Source organism: Sus scrofa, chromosome 15 (genome assembly GCF_000003025.6).
Source record: "Sus scrofa isolate TJ Tabasco breed Duroc chromosome 15, Sscrofa11.1, whole genome shotgun sequence".
NCBI classification, from domain to species: domain Eukaryota; kingdom Metazoa; phylum Chordata; class Mammalia; order Artiodactyla; family Suidae; genus Sus; species Sus scrofa.
The window spans coordinates 34,517,404-34,545,352 of NC_010457.5; the positions used below are offsets into that span (position 1 = coordinate 34,517,404).

General features: G+C 41.4%; 1 protein-coding gene across 1 annotated transcript in view; it reads right to left on the minus strand.

Moving 5' to 3' along the window:
* The window catches only part of CSMD1 (CUB and Sushi multiple domains 1), a 1,882,041-nt gene that overhangs the window by 155,682 nt on the left and 1,698,410 nt on the right, over window positions 1-27,949 (minus strand). Inside the window, 4 exon segments of the mRNA XM_021075826.1 lie at window positions 8,431-8,640; window positions 17,878-17,994; window positions 21,026-21,095; window positions 25,219-25,337. Of these exon segments, the coding sequence (XP_020931485.1) occupies window positions 8,431-8,640; window positions 17,878-17,994; window positions 21,026-21,095; window positions 25,219-25,337 (516 nt within the window).

Here is a 27,949-nt window from a genome sequence, read left to right on the forward strand (position 1 = left end):
TTAATATGGACTCCTTTTGCATTCTGCTGAAGTCTATGAAGCTACAGCTAATGCATACAAAATATGTAAGATTACCAAGGAAACACTTATGAAAGTGTGAAGAAAGCTAGATTTGTGGTATACTACTAGATGTGTTGTGATTTCACCATATGATAGGTGGCAAATTGAATAATGTCACCATATTGCACAGTAATATTTTGAGATATTTGTAAAAATTGTAATAAATATGGAATTATCAGTGATTTGATGATAAACTATAGGTAATCCTAATGTTACATTTGCAACATTAGAGGTTAAAAGAAAAAATATTTTAAAAGATATCTTTTATACTTTTACATTTATTCACGCACACACATATATGTTATGATATAATATCTATACATTATGGTATAGATCTTACCATTCAAATCATGGATTCCTTGAATTCCAGAACCATGGATGGGTTTACAGAATGAAATACAACTTCTTAGGGTGGGATGCAAATTATTTCACAATCGAATGTCGTTGCCACACTGGCTCATCTCTAAACGCCTCCTCCATCACCTGTGGCGTTGATATTTCTCTAAGCACCGCGAGTGTTCCCACAGGGACCTAAAGATCCTCTCCATACAGAACTTTCTCAGTGACAACTTGCTATGTGTACTGCACAACACAGCAGAAGGCGTTTGCCTCTCTTGTGTTCCTTCAAGCTTCTGCAAATACCTCAGTTATGGAAAAGTCTCATATTGGACTTAATTCTGTTGTCAAAGACCTAGTTTTCAACTAATTTATGACATTGTTTAATGCAAAACCATGTTTTATTGTAATCCCTACTTCTTAGCCCAGAAACAGAATTCTAGTGCTGGCCTAATAAATGGATAGACTTTGAACAAATTGACTTAAATTACAACTCAACGTGTTTAGATTACAGAGAACTTAATGTTATCAGAGACAATAATGATGAAACATTCAAAAATTGGAATGATGAAATACTGATCTGTACTCTGAATCTAAGCTGATTCGACTCTAAGCTGTCATTTTTTGTTTGTTTGAGCTAGTTATGTGAGAGATGTAATAATTCAGGCAATAATGGGAGAATCAATCTTGTGTATACACAGTATAAACCTAACCCAGCAAAAGAGATAAAAGGAATGGTTGAAGTTCTACAGCATAATTAAAAGAAAGTAATGAAAAACTATTTTTCCCTGCTTTGAGACATATTTCATACTAGAACTGTCAACAAAAAGAACAAAGAACGCTGCTCCTCCTCCCCTTAAAGGAAGGATGCCCTGGGGGGATTCAGGATGGAGTAAAACAGGGCAGAGCTTCTCTGTGCTTTGCCTGTGTGGGCTTCTCAAAGAATTTCACTGCAAGAATTTCTTGCAGTTTCCCATACAGAGAAAAGCATTAAAATCATGAGCTTAAGACTGTTTTTTTGTGATTTAATCTTTTCAGGCTTGACTATATATTTCCCAGCCAAAAAAAAAAAAAAAAAATTCATGTTACACTTGGCTCCTTCCCTTCCCTCTTCAGAGCTGCCATTTTCCAGGCTATGGTTCTCAGTAAGGTCCTCAGGTAAAACTGAAAACTTCTGCTCTTCCATAGTATGTTGTTTTCTTCCCAGTAGACAGACTCGACTTATTAAGATTTTGTGTTTCCCTGTCTAAAATTCTCTGGTTATAGGCATATACATTTTAAATGAACTGGGGGAGTTCCTGTCATGGTTCAGTGGTTAACGAACCCAACTAGTATCCATGAGAACTTAGGTTCGATCCCTGGACTTGTTTAGTGGGTTAAAGATCTGGAGTTACTGTGATCTGTGGTGTAGGTCACAGATGAGGCTCGGATCTGGGGTTGCTGTGACTGTGGTGTAAGCCTGGCAGCTGCAGCTCTGAATCGGCCCCTAGCATAGGAACTTCAATGTGATTTGGGTGCAGCCCTAAATAGACAAAAGGCACTAAGTAAATAAATAAATAGATAGATAGATAGATGGGAATTTTCTCCTTTGGAGATATTCAATGCAGAAATCTGAAATGTTTCTGAGTTAATCAGAGCTGATAATTTTTTTTTCTTTTTTTTTTTTTTGTCTTTTTAGGGCAGCACCAGTGGCATATGGAGGTTCCTAGGCTAGGGGTCTAATCAGAGCTGCAGCCACCAGCCTACGCCACAGTCACAGCAACACAAGATCCAAGCCTCGTCTGCGATCTTCACCACAGCTCATGGCGACACTGGATCCTTAACCCACTGAGCAAGGCCAGGGATCGAACCTGCACCCTTATGGATACTAGTTGGGTTCGTTAACCACTAAGCCACGATGGGAACTCCATAGCTGACATTTCTGCTGCAAGCGAACTGGGTGTAAACTGCCCTTCCAAGGGGAGTCAGAGGCAGAGGGTGATTGGGAGGGCTAGTGAGCACCCTAGCATCTGCTCGTCCAGCTCTGCCTTCCTTCACTTCCTAAGAATAGAGTCTGATTTCCTTGGGAAAGGAATATGTCCACATTGGAAAAGAATCACATCTCCTAGCTTTTGTTTCAGCCAAGGGTGGTTACAGAACAGGTCTCTGCCACTGAATCCTGAGGAGGGGTCACTTGGATGGAAACCCTGAGGACGCTGGCTCTGCCCCCATTTCTTGTCTGCAGGTACACCTGGTGTCAGTACCTTAGCCATCCTTGGACCACAGGCAACAGGAGGAAACAGCAAAAAGCATTACATATAGGTTTGGCCTTGACGTCGCCTGGCCAGTACTGAGTGCTAGCAGAAGTCACCCCTGGACTTTGTGGTAACTGACAGTTACAATCAGACAGCCTGGCCAGGCTTCATTCAGACTCTGCTCTGACCTCCGTTTTCTTAGAGCATTTATTTTAGAAAACTTGTCACTGTACATTTTTGCTCTGTCCCTCTGAAGTGTATGTAAATCTTTCTAAAAGCCTCTTGTCAGTTTTACAGCCCAGGTCTGTCTTTCTCAAGGACCTGGAGACCATTCCTCTTAGATGTAACATCAAGGAGGATAAGCGACCCAGTCCGTAGTCTCCTGGGAGGATGAGAGCTGAGCTTCAGTGGCTCTAAACTGAACTCTCTCAGGTCCTGGATTAAGGGAAGGTTTGCTGGCTTCGGACAAAGTCAGACTGCCTATGACGCTCCCACCCCAACCACCTCTTAAAGAGTCTCTAGCCCTTATATTCACTTTAAAATCTAAATTTGGAATAAACACCTTAAGGAACACTTATGTATTTAAAAACCACCCTTTGGGAGTTTTCATCATGGCTCAGCAATAACAACGCCAACTAGTATCCATGAGGATGGAGACAACCCCTAGCCTTGTTCAGTGGGTTAAGGATCCGGCATTGCCATGAGCTGGGTGTAGGTCGCAGACATGGCTGGGATCCCAAGTGGCTGTGGCTGTGTTGTAGGCCAGCATCTGCAGCTCTGATTCTACTCCTAGCCTGGGAACTTCCATAGCCTTGGATGTGGCCCTAAAAAAAAAGCTACATAAAAACCACCCTTTGGAAGGAGAGACTCTCATCCTGCAAACAAGCCAGATTCAGTCTTCATTCTTAACCACCTCTGCAGACTCCTGTGCTCCTTCTCAGGAATCCAGGCCCAAACCCCCCTTGTCCTAAAGATTTTGTTGGTGTAACCACTTGCCAGCATCAACGGCATGCTCGCCCAATCTTGAGTGGTCCAAAGATAGGCACTACAAATTGTGGATATTTGTGATTGCAGAAATATGACAGCATAACTTAACTTGAAGTTTATTTGAGTGTTGTTTCTTATTTTATTGATTTTTTTGTTTGTTTTTTGATGGTCATTTGATCATATAAAAGCTGAATCTGTGAACTTAACACACTGGGTTTTAAATAACTACAGGTAACTGTGGTGGATGAAAAAAAAAAAAAGAGTAAAGAGCCTAGAGAAGAACGCTGCGGGCATTGTGATCCTCACGAAAGCTTCTTTTTTAATTTAAAGAAAGATGAATCTACATTTAGAGAGATGAAGGGGAGCAAAATTTGTCACCTCAAAACATGCCTCTTTTGTGTAAGGACTATCTCCTGCTGGTTATTTTTAAGAAACTGCAGGTAGGGGGAAGGTCTGAAAACAGAGTACAGGTTTACCCTTTCCTCAGAGACATTTACATTTATAAGGGAAAATTCCATTTGTAAGGGTGTCCTTTCTCTATGCCAGGGAGAGAAAGGTGGCTAAATCTTTAGACTTGCCACTGGAGAAGGACAGGAGACTGAAATCTGCATAACAACCACACCCTTGTTTGCTGTGCTTTCCTGGTCGCTGCCTAGGACCTAGGCCCCCAGTGTCCTGTCTGTGGTGTTTGAGGGGTGACTTGGGCCCTGTGGGGGAGCGCATTGGTTCCCTGCGGGTCTCCCACATGCAAGGCAAGTATACATTTACTCAACTTCTGGTTTCCTCTGTTAATCCGTCTTTTTTTTTACAAGGGGTCTCAGCCAAGAACCTGGAGAACTAGGGAAAACCTTATTTTTCCTCCTCTACCCAAACATCTGTAGAAAAAGGAAAATCTCATTTCAAGCCTATGTTTTCCCAAGTTTTTTTTTTTTTTGGAGGGGGTTTGCCTTTTTAGGGCTGCACCCAGCATATGGAGGTTCCCAGGCTAGGGGTCCAATTGGAGCTGTAGCCACCAGCCCATGCCACAGCCCCAGCATCACTAGACGCCAGATCCTTAACCCACCAAGCGAGGCTATGGATTGAACCTGCTTCCTCATGGATACTAGTCAGCATATAGAGGTTCTGAGCCACGACGGGAAGTCCCATTTTCCTCAGTTTTTAAGGATTCATGACTTTACATCTTCTTTACCACTGTCCTGCCAGTTCACTTCTCTTCCTGGTTTCTTAGTGTCCTGTTTGGTTTGTTTGTTTCGAATAGGTCATACATTCCTTTTTGACTCTGGGTAGAGAGTCAAGAAGTTTATTTATCAGGAGCCTGTGTTAACTGCAAGGCCTGGGGTGGGGGTGGGGGGAATCACTGACGGATTCCTTTAACTAGTAAGGCTGCAGAATCTAAGGCCTCAAACTGTGCCCAGCCCATCTGGGGACCATGTGGAAGTTTGAGCTCAGTGACCCTTGAGGAAAGCCAAACTGAGGAGACAGCACCCTTCCCCACTCCTGTCTGCTCCAGGAACTGACTTAGTGCAAAGGACGACCGGCTTACGCAAGAGTCAGGGTGCCCCTGGGCCACCTGTGAGCAGGCCAGACAAAACCCTCCAGATTCCCCTGCTTTTTTTTATAAGAGCTTAGCTCAACTGTTTGGTCCTCAATGGTCAATTGGAACAAAACGCTGGAAACCAGTGGAGCTGCTCTCCTTCCTCAGGCCCCCAAACACTGACGGCCCCCCTCAGCCTGAGCCAGTAGACAGACAGGCCTCAGAGGATGATTCTCTGACCCACACCTTTCCAGCCCTCCTGTCCACCCCCCCCTCCCCCGCCCAAGCAGCTCCTTCCAGCTGTGTTTATGCCTCTCTATAGAGGAAAACTCTTTGCCTAGCTCTGGAGATACTCGCTGATCTTAGAGTCAGAGCCTTGTTCTTTCTATGGCAACAGACCTTTGCCCTTTTGCAAGAAATAATCCTCCCCAAGAACAGCCTTTTCTTACTAAATCTGGGTTTGTTTTGCATTGAGCACAATTCTAAGGGCCGTCAGTGCTTCAGCCTCAGAGGGAGAGAGAAGCCCTCCTGATCAGTAGAGGAGAATCACCATCAGAACTCAGGGCAGGGAGGGGCTGGCAAGGAGCAGGCGGTGTGCCCTGAAAGGTACCAGAAATGACCAGACCCCGCAGGGAAGGCCCCCACAGCCAGGCTCGGCAGCTGCCCCAGGGGTGAGCTGCCAGGCTGCAGGAGAAGATGGGCTGCAGTGGAGGACCAGCGGATGGAAAAGCAGGTGGGGGTCTGCACAATGTTGGGGAGGGGCAACAGCAGTTGCCACAGGCTCAGAGCCCAGATTCAGAGTCGGACCCTGCCAGACAGAGCTTGGGGAGGCTCCATCCAGGTCTGCTCCACAAGATGGGGGGTGTTTTGACAACCAGCAGAGGCAGAGGAAAATCTAAAGCCAGGGCTCCTCCGTGGGCTGGGGTCTCCTTTTGTAAAGGAAATTAATGTTTACAAAGAAAATTTACATCTGTAAAGGTGTCCCCTCCCCCTAGCCCAATACCAGGAGGAGGACCTGGTGACCCTTCTTGGTGAGAAGGCAGCCTCCTAAAAGGAAGAACAAACCTGACTCAGCCACTTTGTCAACCACACACTTTCTGGTTTCCTTCCCTTGGCTGGCCCCCCTTTCCTTTGCGTTAGCCTCAGGGGGCACTGAAGCCCAAGTTCTAACCACGCCTTGGTGTCTGGCTTCTCTCACCCATGAGTATGTGTGTGATGTTTGTGTTAATAAACCTGTGTCTGCCCTCCTCTTGCTAATCTGTCTCTGGCCAGTCCCATCACCCCCGCTGCCAGGAAGAACAGTTGATGTGCACGTGTCACCTGAGCCTAGACAGGAAGAGGGCAGCACACCCCTGTTAAAAGAGTGACACAGCCACTGAGACAAATAGGAAACGACATAAACTGGTTAGAACCCACAAGGCCAATGATGGCAGAAGATGTGACTCCTCATGGACCTGGACCTCAAGCCTCATCCTATGCTGGTTTTAACACATCAGTTAAGTGACATGCCCACTGGCCTGCACCAAGACCATCCCAAGGCTGATGGAAAACCAAAACTGGGCTCCAGCCCAGTTTCTGGAAATCTCTGCCCCTTTCCCAAATAGTTAGAATATAGTTTCTACTCGTTACCTGATGAAATTAACCAGCCCATAAAAACGAAGCCCCTGCAGCCCAGGCATCCTCAGTTTCTGGGATGGCCTGCATTCTGCCCTTGGGATGTGTGTCTCTCTGAACAAACTTGCTTTCACTTTGCCTTGGCTCACTCCTGAGTTCTCACCTGCAGGCAGCCAAGGACCCTGACTCATTGGTCCTTCCCAGGGACCGGATGTGACAGTTCTCTCTCCTGCATCTGACCCACATAGCTGAGGACGGGTACCAGACGGGAGGAAAGAAACTGGGAGAGTGGCTATAGATGGTTCCACCAAAATGTTTCTCAGAATGTAGAAGCTGGAGAAAGAGGGGGTCATCAGAATTAAATATAAATAGATTTGTGTGCATGTGTGTGTGAGAGAGAGACAGAGAGACAGAGAGGGAGAAGGAAGAATTTGAGCATATTTGAAACACTAATTTGAGAGATGTAGCAGAGAAGGAGCAGCTGGAGATGCAATGAAGGGGCAGAATTTCTACAATGAAGGCCCTGAAAAAGTAGAGAGAAACATCATAGAGCATAGAATATCTGTGGGGTTGCCTGTAAGAGCTGGAGAAGAGTCTCTTGTCTCCAGTGGGAGGAAGAGCTGGATATGCAGGCAGGTCTGGGGGCAGGCAGCCGTCTCCTCACTGTTCTCTGCAGTGGGAGCCTTTTCTGTAGGAAGTGATGCCCTTGCTGGTGGGAAGGGGGGGAGTCCAGGTGAGGAGTGAAAGACAGATGGACACCAAGAGAATCCTAAAGGTCTCCTCATGTGTTGCTCAGCCTGTATTGCCCTCTCCTTAGCCTCCTACCTGGATTCCTATTTTAAGAGACCCACATTCTGGAAATCTAAACTTATAACTTAAGGGACAACTGAAGCAACAAAGTCTAAAAGTTCAACACAAAATGCCATCCTTTTTCTATAACGAAATAGTAAATCTATTTTCCAGGGCAGTCTTTGAAATTAAAGAAATCAACTGACTTCGCCATGTTCAAAAAAGACTCTACTTTTGACATTTTCAACTTCATTTGAATTAACAACATTCAAGAAAAGGCCAACTAAATTACTGTGTATGAGATGAAAACTTTGAACTTTTTCACATGTCAAAAATGCTTTGGTAATGGTAGATTCAAACTTTTGTTAGAGATCTCACATTTTGATGGTTTAAAAACAGATAAAGTTCATTCTCATTTTTTTCCCCCGGCATACTTTGACCATGGCTTGAAAAGGCACAGAGCCATCACGTGTAGCTGAGATGAGACATCAGCATACAAAAGACAGGGTTGGACCCATGACCACCGTGAGTTGACTCCATCTTTCCTGGTCCTGAAGGGACAAGACTGGCATGTGGCCAGGAGGACACGGTGACAGATCAGAAGGTCACATGAGGATGAGGCCACGAGGCTTAGAGGCTGTGTGGGGGCCACAGGAGGGAGAGAGAAGGGAGTTGGGGGAGGCCGTAATTGCTGACCCTGGTCCTGGCCTGAGTATCCTGACCTGTGAGGCTAACAGGGAAGACACCATTTCCAATCAGAAGCCGCATCCCACTAGAAGTCACTCCAGCTATACCAGACTTTAACCCCACAGAGAGGCTTACTCTTCCATATCGTTTAAGGGCAAGGAGCATTCTTAGATGCTTTGGATCCCTTACCTTGGTAAGTGAGTTTAAACCCTTGCCGGTTCTGCGAGTGGTCGCTGTAAAAGTGGATGAGAGTTTCATGGGTGGTGCTGAGCAAGGCCGAGGGCAGATCTGGGCCACTGAACTGCCCAATCATCGGGCTGGTGTGGTAAGGTCCGTTTTGAATTTCAAGGTAGTCGTGATTAGCTTCAGTAGAAAAATTCAGAAACTGAATATGTGCACCTATGGAAAAATATGCAATATCGGTGAGAGTTGATATCAAAATTTATAAAATCAGTGTTTATCAACAGTGATTAAAATTGTGTCAGGCTTCCCACACAATCTCTCTCTAGTAGGCAGAGCAGAGAACACACACTGTGAATTACAATAAACCTTGATTTGGCTTCACCTCCACTACCTACTAGCTGGTGACCTTTGTCCATGTAACAAATGCCCTGAGGTCAACTTACCTGTGAAATATGGATATTGCCAGAACTGAACCACAGAGACAGGCGGGTTTAATTCTTAGAATGATGGCTAATATCTACACACATATGCTGGTGATTTTGTCCGGCTGCTATTATAATCATTACGACCAGAAACATAAGGCTGTAATTGTATGTCAAATCATCCATAAGTTTATTTATGGCTTTATCGGGGAGAGGCCAATACAGATTTAACAAAATGCAACAAACTTTTAAAGTGGCTTTCAAATGGATGCTCATAGGATTGCACATGAAATTTGTTAATTTGGCAAATGGTTGTTTCAATCATGTTGTGCCTGCAGAACAAATTACCGATGTCTGCAAGAAACCCAATCGATAAGCCCTGATCTCTCCCACAATTCAGTCTAACAGCTGGCACAGGGCAAAGTACCAGGATTGTCTAAACGACCCAAGTCACTGGGATCGTACTGATCTCTGCTCTAGATAAACTACAGAGGATAATTTAGAAGAAAATCAAAATCAAAACAATTTAGAGTTTTAATGTGGTATTGTGGCTTTTTGAAGATTTAATTGACTATGGTGTCTGAAATATTATAATTCACTTTAAAGCATATTTAGAACTCCAAAGACATTAATTTCATATAAATCTACGCAATTAAGTTGGATTCGTAAAGCCTAAACTGAGAACACCACCAGCTACTGTAGATCATTCTGTCAAAATGTGACAAAACTTTACTTTGTGTTATTCTCCTCCTATACTTGGTAGATAAAAAGAGCTTTATTTTTACTTTTCATCTAATATATCTGACATATGTTTCCTAGGTTTTAGGAAATTAAAGATATTAAAGATAACGTTTACATGGGTTACTCTACTTTTTTAAATTTTTTTTATTACTCAATGAACTTGTTACATTTATAGTTGTACAATGATCGTCACAATCCAATTTTATAGGATTTCCATCCCACAAACCCAGCGCATCCCACCACACTCCAAACTGTCTCCTTTGGAAACCATAAGTTTTTCAAAGTCTGTGAGTCAGTATCTGTTCTGCAAAGAAGTTCAATCTGTCCTTTTTTCAGATTCCACATGTCAATGAACACATTTGATGTTGGTGTCTCATTGTCACTGACTGACTTCACTGAGCATGATAACTTCTAGGTCCATCCATGTGGCTAAAAATGACAGTATTTCGTTCCTTTTAATGGCTGAGTAATATTCCATTGTGTGTATGTACCACATCTTCTTGATCCACTCCTCTGTCGATGGACATTTAGGTTGTTTCCATGTCTTGGCTATTGAAAAGAGTGCTGCAATGAACATCAGAGTACATGTCTTTGCGAGTCATGGTTTTCTCTGGATAGATGCCCAGAAGTGGGATTGCTAGTTCAAAGGGTAGTTCTATGTTTAGTTTTCTGAGGCATCTCCATACTGCTTTCCACAGTGGTTGCACCAATTTACAATCCCACCAACAGTGTACTAGTGTTCCTTTTTCTGCACACCCTCTCCAGCACTTATTGTTTGTAGACTTTTTGATGATGGCCATTCAGGCTGTAAGGTGGTACCTCATCGTGGTTTTGATTTGCATTTCTCTAATAATGAGTGATGTTGAACATCTTTTCATGTTTTTTTTGGCCATCTGTATGTCTTCTTTGGAGAACTGTCTGTTTAGATCTTCTGCCCATTTTTTGATGGGTTTGTTTGTTTTTTTTGGTATTGAGTGGCAGAAGGTGTCTATAAATTTTGGAGATGAATCCCTTGTCAGTGGATTCATTTGCAAAGATTTTCTCACATTCTGTGGGTTGTCTTTTCATTTTGTTTAGGATTCCCTTTGCTGTGCAGAAACTTTTAAATTTAATTAGGTCCCATTTGTTTATTTTTGTTTTTACTGTTACTACTCTAAGAGTGGATCTGAGAAGCTGTTGCTGTCGTTTGTGGCAGAGAGTGTTTGGCCTATGTTTTCCTCTAAGAGTTTTATGGCTATACTACCCAAGGCAATCTACAGATTGAATGCAATCCCTATCAAATTATCAAGGACATTTTTCACAGAACTCAAACAAAATATTTTAAAGTTTGTTTGGAAGCACAAAAGACCCAGAATAGCCAAAGATATCCTGAAAAAGAAAAATGGAGCTGGAAGAATCAGGCTCCTGGACTTCAGACTATACTACAAAGCAGCACTCATCAAAACCGTATGGTACTGGCACAAAGACAGAGATATAGATCAGTGGAACAAGATAGAAAGCCCAGAATTAAACCCATGCACTTACAGCCAACTAATCTATGACAAAGGAAGCAAAACTATACAATGGAGAAAGGACAGCTTGTTCAATAAGTGGTGCTGGGAAAACTGGACAGCCACATGGAAAAGAATGCAATTAGAACACTCCCTAACACCATACACAAAAATCAACTCCAAATGGATTAAAGACATAGATATAAGACCAGACACTATAAAACTCTTAGTGGGTTACCCTACTTAAGTGTAAGTGCTGAGAAAATTTAAAGCCAACATATCTACTTAGTATTGATGAAATACGAAAGGCCTGAATTCCATAAAAAAAGAAAAGTTCATGCAAAGAATAATAGGGAAGAACAACCTAAAGGTACTTAATAAAGTTTAAAATCATCCAAAAAAAAAACAATTTTATTAGTTATGGAGAAAACTCTGTGAGGAGGAACAAAACTTTAAATAATGGCTTTTCTGATTAGTCAGAGTATAATAAGACCAGCTATCATGCCTGGGATTCACTTTATCAAGAAAAAAAATTATCAGGTCACTACAGTGACTCAGGTTTGACACCTGGCCCAGCACAGCAGGTGAAACGTGCTGGCTTTGCTCCAACTGTGGTGTAGGTTGCAGCTGTGGCTTGTTTTCCACCCCTGGCCCAGGAACTATCATAAGTCACAAGTGCAGCCAAAAGGGGGAAAAAAGTCAAATATTTCTCTTTGTTGAAGAGATATCAATGAGCTAAAAAAAAAAAGAAATCACTTTCTTCTAAATTCTGGCAAATACATTAGGTCAAAAGATATTTAGGAGGATAAAAAGAAAGAGAGATTGAAAGAGATAGAGACAGAGAAAAGAGAAAGAGGGAGAAAACAAAGAAAGCAGGAAGGAAGGAGAGAAAGGACTGTGACCTCTTAGTTCCTCAATTCTAACCTGTCCCCTCTACCCTGATGTGACAGTTGAGCCACTGGGCCACTTAGTAAGCTACCCATCAGTATCTGATTTATTCCCTCACCCACTGCTGAATTAAAACAGTTTCCTTTTGTAGCACGGCCCACAAATCTGGTAAGAGAATTTTATTACTAGTTAATAAACTGTACTAAGAGTTTTTTTGTGTGTGTGGCTGCATCAAGGCCACTGACTCCCTGTGGCCCGTAGAGGTTCATCAATACCCATCACATTTTTTCACAATGAGGAAGAACACAGAAGCTGACACAGAACAATCAAAATCAAATGTGGAATTACTGACATTTCTATTTATGTCTAAAAAGTACCAGATAGGATGTGAAACTTGAGCAAGATTAGAACCCTGAGAAAACTAATTCATTTTGGGGGTATAAAATCACATAGCAGAGAAATGGCTTACAATACGCTCATTTCAGATGTGCATATGCAGACTTCAATGTGTTCATCCAGAGATACGTTTTGAAATTCATAGAATAGCCCAGTCAAGAAAGCAATGGAGATAGCAAGCAGATCAAGGGGCAAAAAAAATTAACGATAGCCAGTATCTCCGAAGTGGAGGAAATAGTGAATGTGGCCTTTAACTGATTGGGAATTAAATTTGAAATGGAAATGGAATTATTACAATTATAATTTTACAAAAAAATAGCATTTTAAGCAGGATAAAGTATCCAGTCACATATCAAACTACTTAATACATATCAGGAAATAGAACTCAGCTCTAATCTGGCTTAAAATGGAATTTTTAGCTATCTAATTTCCAGCAAGTTGTGTCCAGTTTGACATCATGAAGCCAAATGAAAAGAAAGGATTAAAATAAGCATAACCTAGTTATTCTTTTATTATCTCACAGAATACTAAAAATGTGTTATTACAACAAGAAAATCAATCCCAATGCACATCTTGGGTGGAATTGATACAGACTGTTGTTACATGTTTCAAACTGTCAGTAAAAGGCACCTGCAGAAAGGATTTGATTTTGGATTTGGACAAAACTTTGAATAGTGAGCAAGCTGACCATGGCTTCAGAGTGAAACTCATGTCTCTCAGTTGGTAGAACTTGTGAATATCAAGTGCTCTATTTTGTATGCTCTTGTATAATGACATTTAGCGAAAGAGTTAATAGTTGTAGAGTTCAGTGAATATTCTAAAAAGTCTTTAAATCCTCTGTACAGTTGCTTCTAGATGGTCAAAAGGCCTGGCCAATCAGACAGCATGATATGTGATATCAGTGCAGTGGTTCTTTAAATAAAGGTAAAGTTAGAGGAAAACCAACTTGATTTCATTTCTGTTAACTATACCTTTAGGAATTTTCAAAAAATGGAGACAGAAACTGTGTGGTTGGGCTCATGCCAAAGCCACACAAAACAGCACCCCCAATTTGTGGAAAGGAAAGAGAACAACAGAGAAATCATCAGAGCATTTGTTTTAGCAACTAAAATCAGGAACAGTTAGTAATGCCTTCTGCACAGCAGGCATGTGCATTATTTCAGAACAGCTGTGTGCAGGTGATATTTGACGGTTTACATTTTAAAGATAAGGGAAAAAGGCTCAAAATGTTTTGCTAACTTGCATGCACTCATTCCACTAGTCACTAGAACTAGGATTCCTATGCAGCTAAACTCACAGCCCAGAGACCTGAGGAACCAGAGCACGCTCCCCACCCCTCAGCACAGGTCAGGGACCTTGGAGAGTTGACCTGGGTTCTCTGAAGGAAGCAGGATGCAGGAAAGATGCAGGAAGCAGGGATGCAGGAAAGAGCTGTCAGGGGAAGGAATAAGCTGCCGGGGACATAAGGGGCTTTCACAGGGTGCAGGAGCAACCAGTCATTCTGCCTACTTAATTAAGCTATCGACTGATCCATGCATGTGGGAGGGAAATGGAATTAATCAGAAGAATTATTTAACGGAGCTGCTGGCTGCTGGACTAATGGATGGCACATCTACCAGGTGGTGGTCCCAGGCACATGCTGCCCTGTGGCAAGATCAAAAAAACTGCAATAAAATCCTCCATGGGAGTTCCTGTCGTGGCTCAGTGGAAATGAATTCGACTAGGAACCATGAGGTTTCAGGTTTGATCTCAGGTTTGATCCCCGGTTTCGCTCAGTGGGTTAAGGATCCAGCGCGGCCATGAGCCACAAGGTCGCAGATGCAGCTTGGATCTGGTGTTGCTGTGGCTTGGGCATAGGCTGGCAGCTGCAGTTCCAATTTGACCCCTGGCCTGGGAACCTCCATATGCCTCGGGTGCAGCCCTAAAAAGCAAAAAAAAAAAAAAATCCTCCGTTAATGAAAACCACCACGCCTATTTTTCCTTAAGAAAAGGCGATGATGTCTCATACTCTGATGGTATGTTTTTCAGGGTTACTATGGAGCAGATGTCACCTGTGCGCTAACCACAAACACCATGGTCATTAGCTCCCTGAGCAACCCAGAACCCAAACAGATTATCCAGGAAACTGGCATGGGTGTTCAGGTACTTGGGAGAGCATCTGAAGAAATGAGGGAACTAACTTTAGAAATATTGATAAGGAACTTGTTTTGAAAAAAACTGGAAGCACACTAGCAATTATTTTTCTGAAATTCATTTTCAAGTTTTGATTTACAAAGCTGTTTCATATTAAGAAATATTCTCTCTCTACTCCAAATTTGTCAAAATATTATGATTTCTGCATTTTTTTTTTCTTCCTTTTCTAGGGCCGCTCCCATGGCACATGGAGGTTCCCAGGCTAGGGGTCTAACCGGAGCTATCACCTCTGGCCTACTCCAGAGCCACAGCAACGCTGGATCCAAGCCGAGTCTTTGACCTACACCACAGCTCACGGCAACACCGGATCCTTAACCCATTGAGCAAGGCCAGGGATCAAACCCGCAACCTCATGGTTCCTAGTCGGATTTGTTAACCGCTGAGCCATGGGAACTCCCTGATTTTTTGCATTTTTTAAACAAAACAATTTATACTATCTAAATATTTTTGGGGATCTTATAAAAAAATCTTTGCGTATTTCTCATCTCATTTCTATTAAAAGGACTCTTCCAGACACTGGAGAAATGTTTCCTTAAGTAGTTTGTGGCTCCATCATCCAAAATACTGGAGGTGCTAGGTCAGAATCCTTCTGCAGAATTCTATCCCCATCTGGCCAGTGGTGCAGGAGTTTCCAGGGGCCACTGAGGGAAGGTCAAGGTAACAACTCGACCTCTGCCACTGATCCCTGTGCACAGTCACCTCTGAGAATCATGGTCCAAGCAGTCATTTTCCTTGGTCTACAGTGTTCGGAGCTTGGGTATATATGATTCACAGTAAATCTGGCCTTCTCTCTGCATGTCAGGGAAGCAAGTTACCCATAATGTCCTTTTTTTTTTTTTTTTTTTTTTTTCCTTTTTAGGGCTGCACTGTGGCATGTGGAAGTTTCCAGGCTAGTGGTCAAATCTGAACTGAGCTGCCGGCCTACACCACATCCACAGCAAAGCCAGATCTGAGCTGCATCTGCACTCTACACCGCAGCTCATGGCAATGCTGGACCCTTAACCCACTGAGCAAGACCAGGGATCAAACCTGCGTCCTCATGGATGTTAGTCAGATTCATTTCCCCTGAGCCACTACAGGAACTCCCAAATCTTTTATTTTAAATTTCAGCCTTTCTTTAAGTAAATATTTTTTTAGGTTCATAGATCACGAGATCACATGATTTAACTGTTTGTGTCACACCCCCCCCGGGTTAATGTCTTGTGTATTATTTATGAGTGAGTGAGAAACTTAAGGAAAAATGCCAAACAATAGCCTTTTCAAATCACAGAACAATACAGTTGGGAAAATAAATTAATAAAATGTGTACATCCATTCATGAATAAAATGTTTCCAATGAGGTTTGAAAGGAAAGTAGAAAATATTTGGAATAACGATTTACAACCTAGCTAAATTTCACTGTTTTACTTATTTTTTATTTTTTATTTTTATTTTTTGCTATTTTAGGGACACACCTGCAGCATATGGAGATTCCCAGGCTAAGGATCCAATCGGAGCTGTAGCCACCAGCCTACACCACAGCCACAGCAACGTGGAATCCCAGTTACATCTTTGACCTATACCACAGCTCACGGCAACGCTGGATCCTTAACCCAATGAGTGAGGCCAGGGATCAAATCCTGGTTCCTAGTTGGGTTTGTTAACCACTGAGCCATGAAGGGAACTCCATTGCTGTTTTATTTACATGTCAAGCCCTATGCTAAGTTTCTTTCCTGAGTTGTTTCAGTGAATCCTCACATAACCCTGTGTGGTTATTTCATTTTAGAGACAAGGAAGATGAGGTTCCTGAACCCCTGGAGTTCACTCAGTGCAGCAGCCCAGCTAGGGTTGAAGCTGCATGGCGCCCAGATTTCTCTGAATCTCTGCTTTTAATGACTAAGGTCATTTGCCTAATAAGCTTGTGACCCTCAAGATCCTATGAGCCTGTTGCAACTCCCGGGTCAGCTAAGATCCCAACCAATCCCTGACACCTGACTCCAAATACTGCACTAACCACAACCATTTCTTCAGATCTCCAGGGTAAGAAAATGGACCAGCTTTTGAGAAGAGCTGAGCTGATGCTGGCTGAAGTCAAAAGCCTCTGCCTGTCCAGCACAGACAGAATTGCTGCCTCACGTTCAGAGGGTTTATGATTAAAAAAACAAAAAAACAAAAAAAAAAAAAAACCACTCAAAAACCTGGAAGAAACAGAGTCTCTGAGATGCTTCTGGGAATGCCCCCCTCCATTCCACACATGTGATGGTGGCCCCTTCATGGGCTTAGGGCACATGAACTTCACAGGTGTTTTCCCCAGTGGGGGCCCTTCCACACCCCCCTTTTCCCTGTGGTAACGGCCGGTCCACTATGTGTCCACATTGGCACACGTGGCCTAGGCCCGCAGGCAGATGGGTTGCTCTGCTGAGCAGGTGGACACCCTTTTTCCATGCCACCCTCCTGCTGCGGCTCCAGCCTGGCACAGGCTCTTAAGGCAAGAGCTTTGAAAACTTAGTAAAACAGAACCCTCTTCAGGGGCAATGATTTCCACTTAACACTCATTCACCATTGAACTAACATTCATTTGGTACGTAGGTATTCAGTCATGATAGGACATGCTGGGACATTCAGTGAGTCTCTAATTTGGTTCCCCATTACAGTGGGTACTGTTAAGAAAAATCACAGGTGGGCGAAATCCAAATTAGTGGACTGAAATATCAGGAAATCATGATGCAGACAAGGAAAGGAGTGGTAGAGAAACAAAATCTCACAAAGACCGTGCATTTCTGCAGAAGGCCAGTGTGGGATTTTAGTGTACATAACAATTAAAGTTCTGAATTATTTAAGGTAGGTAACCTGAGAGTTCACAACTAAGTATTATAAAAAGCCATTTTCACAAACCTAAATCAATGCAATGTATAATGACAAAAATTCCTAAAACAATACCAAAATGACTCATAACCTGAAAAAGCATTACCGATTGTCCAAAAGAAACAACCACCATTATTGAATTCCCGTGATGGACTATAAAAGGTGGTATTATAAATAAAGAGATTGATAATTGAATTAGAGATGCTGCATTTTGCACTTCATGTGCCTACTATATCATCATATAAATTAAAGCTAATTTAATTTGCCTTGAAAAGAGCTGCATGGCTGAATTGATTTTTCAAATAACTTTCTCTTCTCAAAGTTATTCTGCCAAAGCTTTATTTAAATCTGTAAGCCACTTTCAATTAAAGACACAGTTATGTCAACAGAGTAATGCCCATTTTTTACTCAGCCTAATTCTTTCCAAGATAGACATGCAGATGTTGAGTTGTGAGGAATTAAACCATGTCTTCACTCACCGTAGCCAATGGGCAAGGTGATCTTCCAGGTGCAGTCCAGGTTGTTGGGGTAGGCGCCCGGGAATCCAGGGCTCAGGATCACGCCTGCCATGCTGCTCAAGGTCCCTCCGCAGGTCGCTGTTGGAGGAACAAAGGAACAAGGGTGGTTAGTGGGTCGCGGCTTTCTAGTGAGGACAATTCATTCCATCACTCCAATGACCTTGCCACCTAGAAGCAAGTCCTCAGAAGTGACTTTGCTCCTGATTTCAGCACAAGCACAATGTGATGCCCTTTAGTTATCAAGGGTCTAGTTCTTGCTCTAGAGTGTCCACTGCTTAAGAACAAAGATGGGTTATCACAATTTATCTACTTCCTGTCCACAGAGGCCCTTAGGAAATGCTTAGTCAATTGGACACATTTCAGTCGAGTGTCCCACTGACTTCTGGGCTCTGAGTGGTCATATCAGTTACTGCATATTGTCAGCCATACCCTACCTTCTGGGCCAAGACAATGTCACATCAACGAATCCTCAGAACAACCCTAAAAGTTTGGTATTATTATCACCCTATTTTACAATTAAGGACAGCAAGCCTAAGGGGATTAAGAAACACACCTGGGAAAGAGCACAACCAGAATGTTGTTTCAGCTCAGTCTGGGTCCAGAACCCAAGTTTTAACCAGGGTATGTGACCTTCAGAATTCTTTCCAGGTTTGGAAGGCAGCTAACTGAAACTTCCTTCTCCCCAGGAAATCTTACATGGTGAAGGTGGGTGTGAGTATGCTTCCCACATCTGGACTTAGCTTGTTTACTCACATCCTTTGCTACTCTAGCTGAGGTTGGACGATAGAGAAACATGATTGACTTCATAGCACACAGACAAATAATATAGGTTGAAGCAGATGATATTCTAATATTTGACCATTTGTGACCCATAAAAATGGCAATTTCTTGAACTTTAAACCAATAATGCAAATGATGTCACTTCTTTCCAGGAAGTCACATTAAAAGGCCTTTTTCCTATTCTAATAATAATCTTATTAGGCTAAATAATTTTGAAAGATTCAGAGATGCCTCAAGACCTGAGACCCTGAAGATCTTATTTTTTGACATTCAGGTAGAAACATTTTATCCATTGAAAGTAAATTTTTTTGTTGTCTTTTTACAGTCGCACCTGCAGCATATGAAGGTTTCCAGGCTAGGGGTCAAATTGGAGCCGTAGCCACTGGCCTACGCCACAGCCACAGCAACACCAGATCCAAGTTGCATCTGCAACCTACACCACAGCTCATGGCAATGCCAGATACTTGACCCACTGAGTGAAGCCAGGGATCGAATCTGCATCCTCATAGATACTAGTCAGATTCATTTCTGCTGAGCCATGATGGGAAACTCCTACGGTAAATTTGACATAAGGAAAAATTTCTAAGTGTCTTATAAAGTAAACTCTAGTGAATGCAGTAATTGTTCAAGCTAGGGAATTGCAGTCTGGGTTTCAACATGTGTAAGTTAAAAATGTAAATTTAAAGAATTTTAAATGTATTTTTGTGGGATGAGTGAAAAACTCTTGCAATCTTGAACATTAACTCTGTTGCTATAAGAGAATAACCCCTTAGGTTATTTCTTTGTGGGAGACAACAACTATTTGGAAATACAGGTTCTGGTCTGCATTTCACCCACTAATCTATGGATTTTGTTGAGGATACTGGTGGGTCTGAGCAGTGAGCCTGCACGTATTTGGCAATGACATCCCTTCCTTGGGGCTCTTACAACCTACAGTGGGAGTAAACATGCAGGCCCAAGGACATGCAAGTCAATGACAGAAACACCAAAGCCAATGTGAAATAAAGGTGAGGTCTTTAGAAAGGCCATTTTGATTTTGAAAATAATTGTTACCAAAAAGAGAAAAATAAATAGGAATTACAAAATGTAAGCCTCCCTGCACAACATCTTCACTGAGGACTGAGACAGTCTTGCAGGACTAGCTGAGCCAGTGCCTGGATGAGAGAAGTCCCCTCAACATCCATGTCTGTAATCAGGATGACATCATTGTCACGGAGAGGGATAAGGGGGCCTCTTCCGCCAAACAGGATGACAGCCAAACTCCTGGAATACTTAATTACCACTTCATGTCATTGTTCTATTGCTTATCTCAAAAAAAAATGAGAACCCATTGGACAGGCATACAAACAGAGCCTCCAAAAGATGTCTATCAATTTTTTTCCTTTGTGATATTTTAACAACTCTATCTATGGGCTTTTCTTATTTAATCTTTGCCCAATGATACCATCAAGGTTTTTCCATATCACCCTCCAGTTTCAGCCTTCTTCCTGGGGCTCACCAGTCCACCACCACTTGCTGATCTGACTTCCTGCCTCCTGCTGAGGGAACTCTCTCCATACCAGACCTTTTTTAAAACAGATAAATAAAATAGCATATTCAAAGAGTTATTGGTAAATACGGTATCGCTAAAGGACAAGGTCTTTATTTTTATAAAACAGCTAGGGATCGTGGTGTTTTACTGGGTTTATATATATCTTATTTTATGAGATTCCTGATTTGGGGGGTAGGAACATGTGGAATTTTTACCCTGGGTCACAGGCCGTGCCCTGCTGGAGGGACCCCGGGAATGCCAGCCTGGTGCAGGGTCAGGGCCAGAGGCAGGCTGAAGTCCAGTCCTAAGGGACCCCTCCATAGGGTGGCCACTTTGACAGCAAATGCTTTTTTTATATAAAATGCAAAATCCCTCCAACTTCACATCATGTGCTGGTGCCTCTGAATTTTGTTTGTGGAAATGTGATTTTCCTGAGGCTAAAGGTTTACACAGAGCCCTTCTCAGACGTTCAGACCAGCTGCATTCGTTCCTTCCCTTGAACCAATCTACTAGCTTCTGGTACATGTGCGATGTGCCTTTAGTGCCCCGAGCTAACGGCACTGCAACTAATCCCTGTCGGCTGGTCCAGGGATGCTGGGAAAGCTGAGCCACAGCAGGGGAGAAGCTGCACACCCAGTCTTTGTTACACCTCTGTGACATTATGATGTTAGTACCCTGTGCTTTGCTTTGAAAGGAATTTAAAAGTGCATTGTTTGAAGCCCCAAAGTAGCTGAAGGAGATCACTGTTCTGTTATTGGTAACACGACAGGGACAGAAGGACAGATGGGGCGTCCGTACCGATGCAGAGGGGAGATGGGTAGTTCCAGCGACGCACAGTCCCTGGCATGCAGGAGATGTGGGAGCGGCCCTGCACAAGAGAAAACAAGTAACACTCACATAACTGAGCACAGAGCACTTAAGGCTTACGTGTTTGTGAGGGTAGCTGTATGGCCTTCAGTTTTCCCTTTCATTCACAAATGTAAAAAAAAAAAAAAAAAAAATCAGAAACTGTGAAATCTAGTTTGCTAATGTTTACTAATGAATCTCATATTCGAAATCAAAATAGGAAAAAGAATCCATAATCTCTGTACTTCTTGTCGCTAAAAACAAAATATTGCAATGTCCCTTTCAACAGTATTTCTGCCAGGATGCTTTCCTAATGCTTAAAACATTGAACTGAATTGTTCAAAGTAAGTGTTTTTTTCCCTTTTTTCTTTTCTTTCTTTTTTTTTTTTTTTTTAATCAGCAAAAGTTAGAGCTTTTGGTCTGAGGCTGAAAGTGATTAGGAAATACGAGGTATCGACCTGAAGGGTGAAATGTCAGCGGTAAGTAATGTGGTCACGCAAAGGTAACTTTCACGGTTGCCTACGGTTGACATGAAAGTCACACACTATTACGGTTCAGCAAAGCACTGGGTCAGTTCCTCCTTTATTGGAGAAAAAGGGAGACTCAATTTTCATTTTATTACCCGACAGCCTCACAGGCTGTCAAATCAACATGCCTGTGATGAAATTAATCCTCATCATTCAGCATCTCTTTATCCTTTAAATATATGAAGTTTTCAACTCTCAACTTTCAAAAATATTTGTCCTATCTATCCTTCTTTTAACAAACAGCAGCGGGTTAAATTTTCAGTGATTTGTGCTAAAATCTCTTTTATGATGAGAGGGAGGGTATAAAAGGGCACCTCTGTGTACAGACTCTTCATTTTTACTTTTTTCCTCATGATAAGCTGGTGGTCTAATGTGCCGTGCATACTTATCTTGTGAATTTCCATCTGCCAAATAAAATTGGCATAGAGGCAGTTGAAAAACAAATCTTTAATTCATGTAAAATAATCCCAGCCACATTCAGAATACATCAAACATGCATTTGCTCTAAGGCAGTTATCAATGACAAACTGATTCCCCAAGCTAGGGAGATTTCATACTCAATTCCCCTGCCACAAAACTCATTTTCTGTCTTCCTAATAGTTTTAAAAGTTGTTACAGTAAAGCAAGACTCTTTATACTTAAGACTCTCAGGACAAAGCTTTTCCTGCCAAATTTCATGCTCTGTGTATCTGCATTCTCTGATCTATTACACTATCTTTAATAAATCTCTTTCTGAATTACGGACAAACATAAAGTACAAAAGCCTTTAAAGATATTTCTTGAAGTCTGCCAGTAAATCAGTTATTACCAATCTAGGCCACATTCTGCTATTGATTTTAGCAAAAATATTTCATATTAGTGATTGCAGCTGTGATGTTATAATGGATTCAAAACAAGATAGGAATCTGTGTATTCATTTACTAGCTTAAAATGGGCATTTTCTTTTCTTTTCTCTTTTTTTTTTTTTCTTTTTGCCTTTTCAGGGGCTGCACCCTCGGCATATGGAGTTGGAGCTGTAGCCACCGGCCACAGCCATAGCCACAGCAACGCAGGATCCAGGCCGCGTCTGTGACCTACACCACAGCTCACTGCAATGCCGGATCCTTAACCCACCGAGCCAGGCCAAGGATGGAACCTGCAACCTCATGGTTCCTAGTCGGGTTCATTAACCACTGAGCCAAGAGGGGAACTCTGGGCATTTTCTTTTTTTATCTTTTAAAAGAAGAGTTAAAAACAAGTCTAGAGAAAAGGAAACTTTAATCATGCAGATGTCAGGAACTGACTTTTGATGTGCCCTGTCCCAGCCACTTTAGGCCATGTACGCAGCTCTCACTAGGCAGATGCATTTATAGACATTGGTGTGTAAACCGTACAAGGAACAATGCCTTTCATGAATAATATGTAATTGACACAAGCTGTCATTCCAAATTTATTAATGTGTTAGCAAAATTCTCAGTTGTTCACATTTTTTTTTAAGAGTCCAGAATCCTTTTTAACTCCTCTGAATGAGAAAGAGTTGCGATTTGTAAACGCAAAGCTTGACACTATTACAAAGAAAAGAAATGTCTTAGTTTGCATTTGAAAACCAGAGCTAAGTGGCCCGGTTGGACTCTACAGATGCCAGTGTGCAGGCTTTTATCTCCAAGCAGCAGACTAAACAATTCACTCTAAAAAAATCTTCACCAAACAGCCCTTCCTTATTTCTTCCCCTAGTGCTCTGGGAGTCTCACAGCAGGCCGCCAACAGTAACTGCAAAGTGACATCATAAGTGAGGAGAAAGAAGATGACCGTGTCAAGTGTGGGATTTGGGAGAGAAGAGAGATAAAAGTGTGGGAATTTGTGAAAGAACAGAGATAACACGACATTTACACCCATGGTTTAAGTTAATTTATAAAGAAGTAAAAAACCCCAAAAGGCATAAAATCAGCACGTCAGTAAAGAGTGAGGTGTCCCTCTAAATGAAACCCTGGGGATGTGTTGCATAATTCTTTCTACTGTAACATGTCAAACTGGGGATCTCTGTCTCAAAGAATCAGTTAAATGGCCTCAATAGGCTTGGTTAAAAGCTTGCTTCCCTGGCAGACCTTTCGCAAAGCTTCTTCAGTAACTCCTATTCTACTTTCCAAATGTCTGCACACCTTTTTGCAGAGTCAAAGCAATTATTCTATTTTAACACCCAACAAGATCTATTAATGCAGGTTGTGGGTTGTTTTGATGAAGGTACTTTTATATAATTATATTTAATTATAATATAATTATAATTAAATAATTTAATAATTTATAATATAGCAGTAATATTATTTATTATTATATTTATTATAACATTTTAATAATAAATGATTAAAATATATAATATTTTATAATTCTATAATAATAATAATAGCAACATTAGTTTTCATTCGCTGAAGTGAATCAGGTGTTGTACTGGTACATTCTCACACTTAAAACCCAGGCTGATTTCTGCATGTGGTCCTGCTAGAGCAGCCAGCTCTCTTGCTCCCACTTCCTTCATGCACTGGCTCCCCTCCCCTTCCCCATTAGAGAAAGATGTGCTTCTAGAGCTCACACTATGTGGTTGTGGGTTTTGTACATGAAGCACTTGGCAGGCACACCATCAGCTTCCCGTATGTGCTGTGCTGTGCTGCTCTGATTTATCTCAATTCTGCAAGACATGTACTTCAGCACACATGCAGAAATGGAAGTACATGCAATGGTGTCATTTCTCTGCAGTATCATTGAAAGTTTTTTCTGATGATTACTCACGATTTATTTAACTTAGTTGCAGAGTACAACTAAAAAATGTTCTTGCCATACTATCAGCTTCAGCCATGTAACAGCAGAAAGTATTCTTCTCTATTATCTGAATTAACTGAATGTAGAAACATAACTAAGCTTAAATATTTGTACTGAACCTTGGAATATACATGTTAGATTTCAATATTCATTGCTGGTAGGGAGAATTATACATGAATTCTGCTAAATGACAGAGATAAACTATTCTGGGAGAAAGCTTATTTGTGGTAAACCAGAAAATAATGAACAGAAAAATGACTAGTGTTGCTACACATTGATTTATATAATGTATATTAAAACTTTTATATTAAAAACTTTTAATATAGAAATATATTAAAAGATTATAAAATCTTCTATTAATATTTCTTGAAAATTATTTGAACCTATTACTTGAGCGCCATACTACCTGGCACACAGCAAACACTTGATTTACTAAACTATATCATGAGGACAGTTTGCAACGTGGATAAGCATGGGACTCAGAGTCCATCCAATAATCCCACTGCCAAGATAGGACTGTGAGAGAGACTGTGTTAATGCTCTTTGTCCTTTAGAATTATATCTGCATAGTTATTGGGAGAATATACATTCTCAAATGAATTTATTAGGAAAATAATATGCTCCAACTTGAAAAGTTGATCTATCATTTAGAAGCTATTCCCCCTCATAATTAAATGTACCAGTGTGCCTGGTTTAAGAAGACCACTTTGATTCACAGACTGAGAGAAACCAAATTAGTTCTCTTGGTGCAAATCTAGGGCTTTGGTTAAGTGAGCTCTGGTGAGCCCGTCTATTACCAGGAACTCAGATGACAACATAAAATACCTGCAGTGTGTACCCAGGCTCGCACTGAAAGGAAAGCACGTCGTTCACCATGTACCGGTCTCCTGTTTTGATGCCGTTGCTGGGAAGGGCTGGTTCTGGGCAAGCGGCGAGACCCACAGCTGTATGAAGGCAAAGACAAGCACCAACTATGTAATATACACATTATTCATATGATTTGAATAGCAAAATGGTGTTTTTCTTTCTTTTTTTCTTGAAATAGTGTATTTCTGTTGCTCTTCTCCTGTAGAAATGAACAGACTCTACCTCTCTTGTTTGTCTACCTAGAAGACTTTAAATCAGTTATGAGCTAAATCTCAAATATTAATTTATTTCATTTTCATTGTGTGATGAATCTAGCACTTCTTCAAATAATAAAATTTGTTACCTCCACATTTAGTGTAAAACACTCTGATTTCAATGTATACATATTTTAAAAGGTCTTTAAACAATTATTTCTTATTATATGCAAATCTCATGATACAGCTCTCTTGTTTTTTGTTTTCCAAGAGTACTTAGCAATCTTTTTGAAAAATTTTAAGTGCAAATCTGGGAATTCTGTCCTTATGGAAAAACATGAGAAACAATATTTTACATTCAGTCTCTCATTTAAAGACAACAAAAGGAGTTCCCATTGTGGCTCAGCAGGTTAAAGACCTTATGCTGTCTCTGTGAGGATTCAGGTTTGATCCCTGTCCTCACTCAATGGGTTAGTGATCCACAGTTGCTGTAAGCCATGGCATAGATCATAGATGTGGCTTCAATTCGGTGTTGCCATGGCTGTGGCACAGGCTGCAGCTGTAGCTTTGATTCAACCTCTGGCACAGGAATGTTGCAGATGTGGTCATTAATAATAATAATAAAAATAAAATAATGACAACAAAAAAAATTCTCATCAGTAGTCTGTTCTTAGGTGAACAGGACCAATATTTACAGACCTTAAAGCTGTAAACAGGTACTTTCCTAGATGGAATTGTCTTTCCTTAGCTAAGATCCTAAGTTAAAATCCTAAAAAATTTTTGTTTAAATGCACCGTATAACATTTAAATTCAGCTTAGAATATCAGATAAATTAACTCTAAGTATCATTAACACTGATTGTTATTTTTTTAAACCTTTATCACATGAGGAGCCAAAATATGTAGTTGTGGTATTTTATAGAATCAAAAATTTATTTGAAATGATGCTAAAGTTTTGGCAATTGCTGATAACCCTCCATGATTCCAGCACATATCACTTCCCAAGTTACCAAGTACTAGTGGGTCATCCAGGGTGAGAAATTGGGGAGAAGGACTTCTTCAGAGTAGACCAGCTTAAAATTCTTCACGTCCCTTGGAACCTAGACTTTGGTTCTTGTTCACGTCACTGACATGAATGAATTAGATTCACTGACTGATGGGACTCTGAGTAATGGTGCTGGGATGGGGAAGGTGGGTAAGACCGTTCTAGGAATCACAGATCAGGTCTATGCAGCTACACAATCACGGCTCCCAGTGCACAATGAGGGTACATGCTGCCTGCCCTGACCTCAGGACTGGGCACACACCTGTGGTCACTTGCTGCAGCTGGCACATGCCCTCTGCCTGTGTGCAAGTGCCACTGTCCCATCAGACATGACTCAATAAAACACAAGGCCAGATGGTGTAATGCCTATATTGAAGAATCAATAAGATGTAACAAATTGTGAGGACATATTTATACAGTTACACTGTTTTTTAGCCAACTTATGCATTTTATTTTTTACTTATTTTCAGAGGGTATATTATTTTTGTTATTCTTACCAGTTAAGTTATTCTTTTTATTATGCTATATAAAATATTTAATGGTATATAAGGCTTTCTTCTTTATAAATTTTAGTTGCATAATATAACAATTTTACTATAATGCTAATTGTTAAAGAAAAATTGAAATGTAATAGATAATACTAAATAGTAAGGATAAGAGCCATACAAAATGGGATAAAGTATAGAATAAATTTCCTATTTGTCTCAGCGTATTTTCCCTCCACTTCTCTAGAGGGAGTCACTTAATCTGTTTCTTAAGATCCATGATATAATAATCTGTGTGAATGTAATTCTGTTTAAATGTATGTATTTTATTCTGTAAAAAAAATAAAAATAAAAAATCTCAGCATTAAAAAAAAGAACATTACAATGAATTCTAATTAAAGCAGTATTAAGGAATAAAATATGTTTAAATTTGCAAAACAAACAAACAAACAAAAAAAACCACAAGGCCAGAGATTAGACTGGTAAGAGTTTCCAGATGGGCAGCTGCAAGCATGAGATGCTTTTGAAGGCAGGAGCTGGTGTCATTACAGAGCCCACTCACCAAGCAGCCTGGGGGTCTCTGCAGTCTGAAGAAACTAGGCAGGGGTGAAGACAATACAGTTTGCTAGTCACACTGCTGGTGGCATCATGTCTCTAAGCCTCACAAGAACCTCACAACAAGGATCCTGAATCTGACGTTAAGGATGAGGCAGAGCAAAGTGGGATGGGCAGGCTGAGTGGCCCAGGTTTAGGTATGCAGACCCACCTGCCCACCTGGATGAGGGAGCAGTGGTTTCCTCCACTGCCTTGCAGTCTGAAGCATGCTGGGTGTGGGGGCTGGTAAGAGATTTAGGCTTGGAGCCTCACGCCTGAACCATCAGATAAGAATCTGCCTATTAACATCACCTGGGGTGACTCTCAGGTGTTAGAATTTAAGAATCACGAGTTTGCCTCACTTTAAGCCCA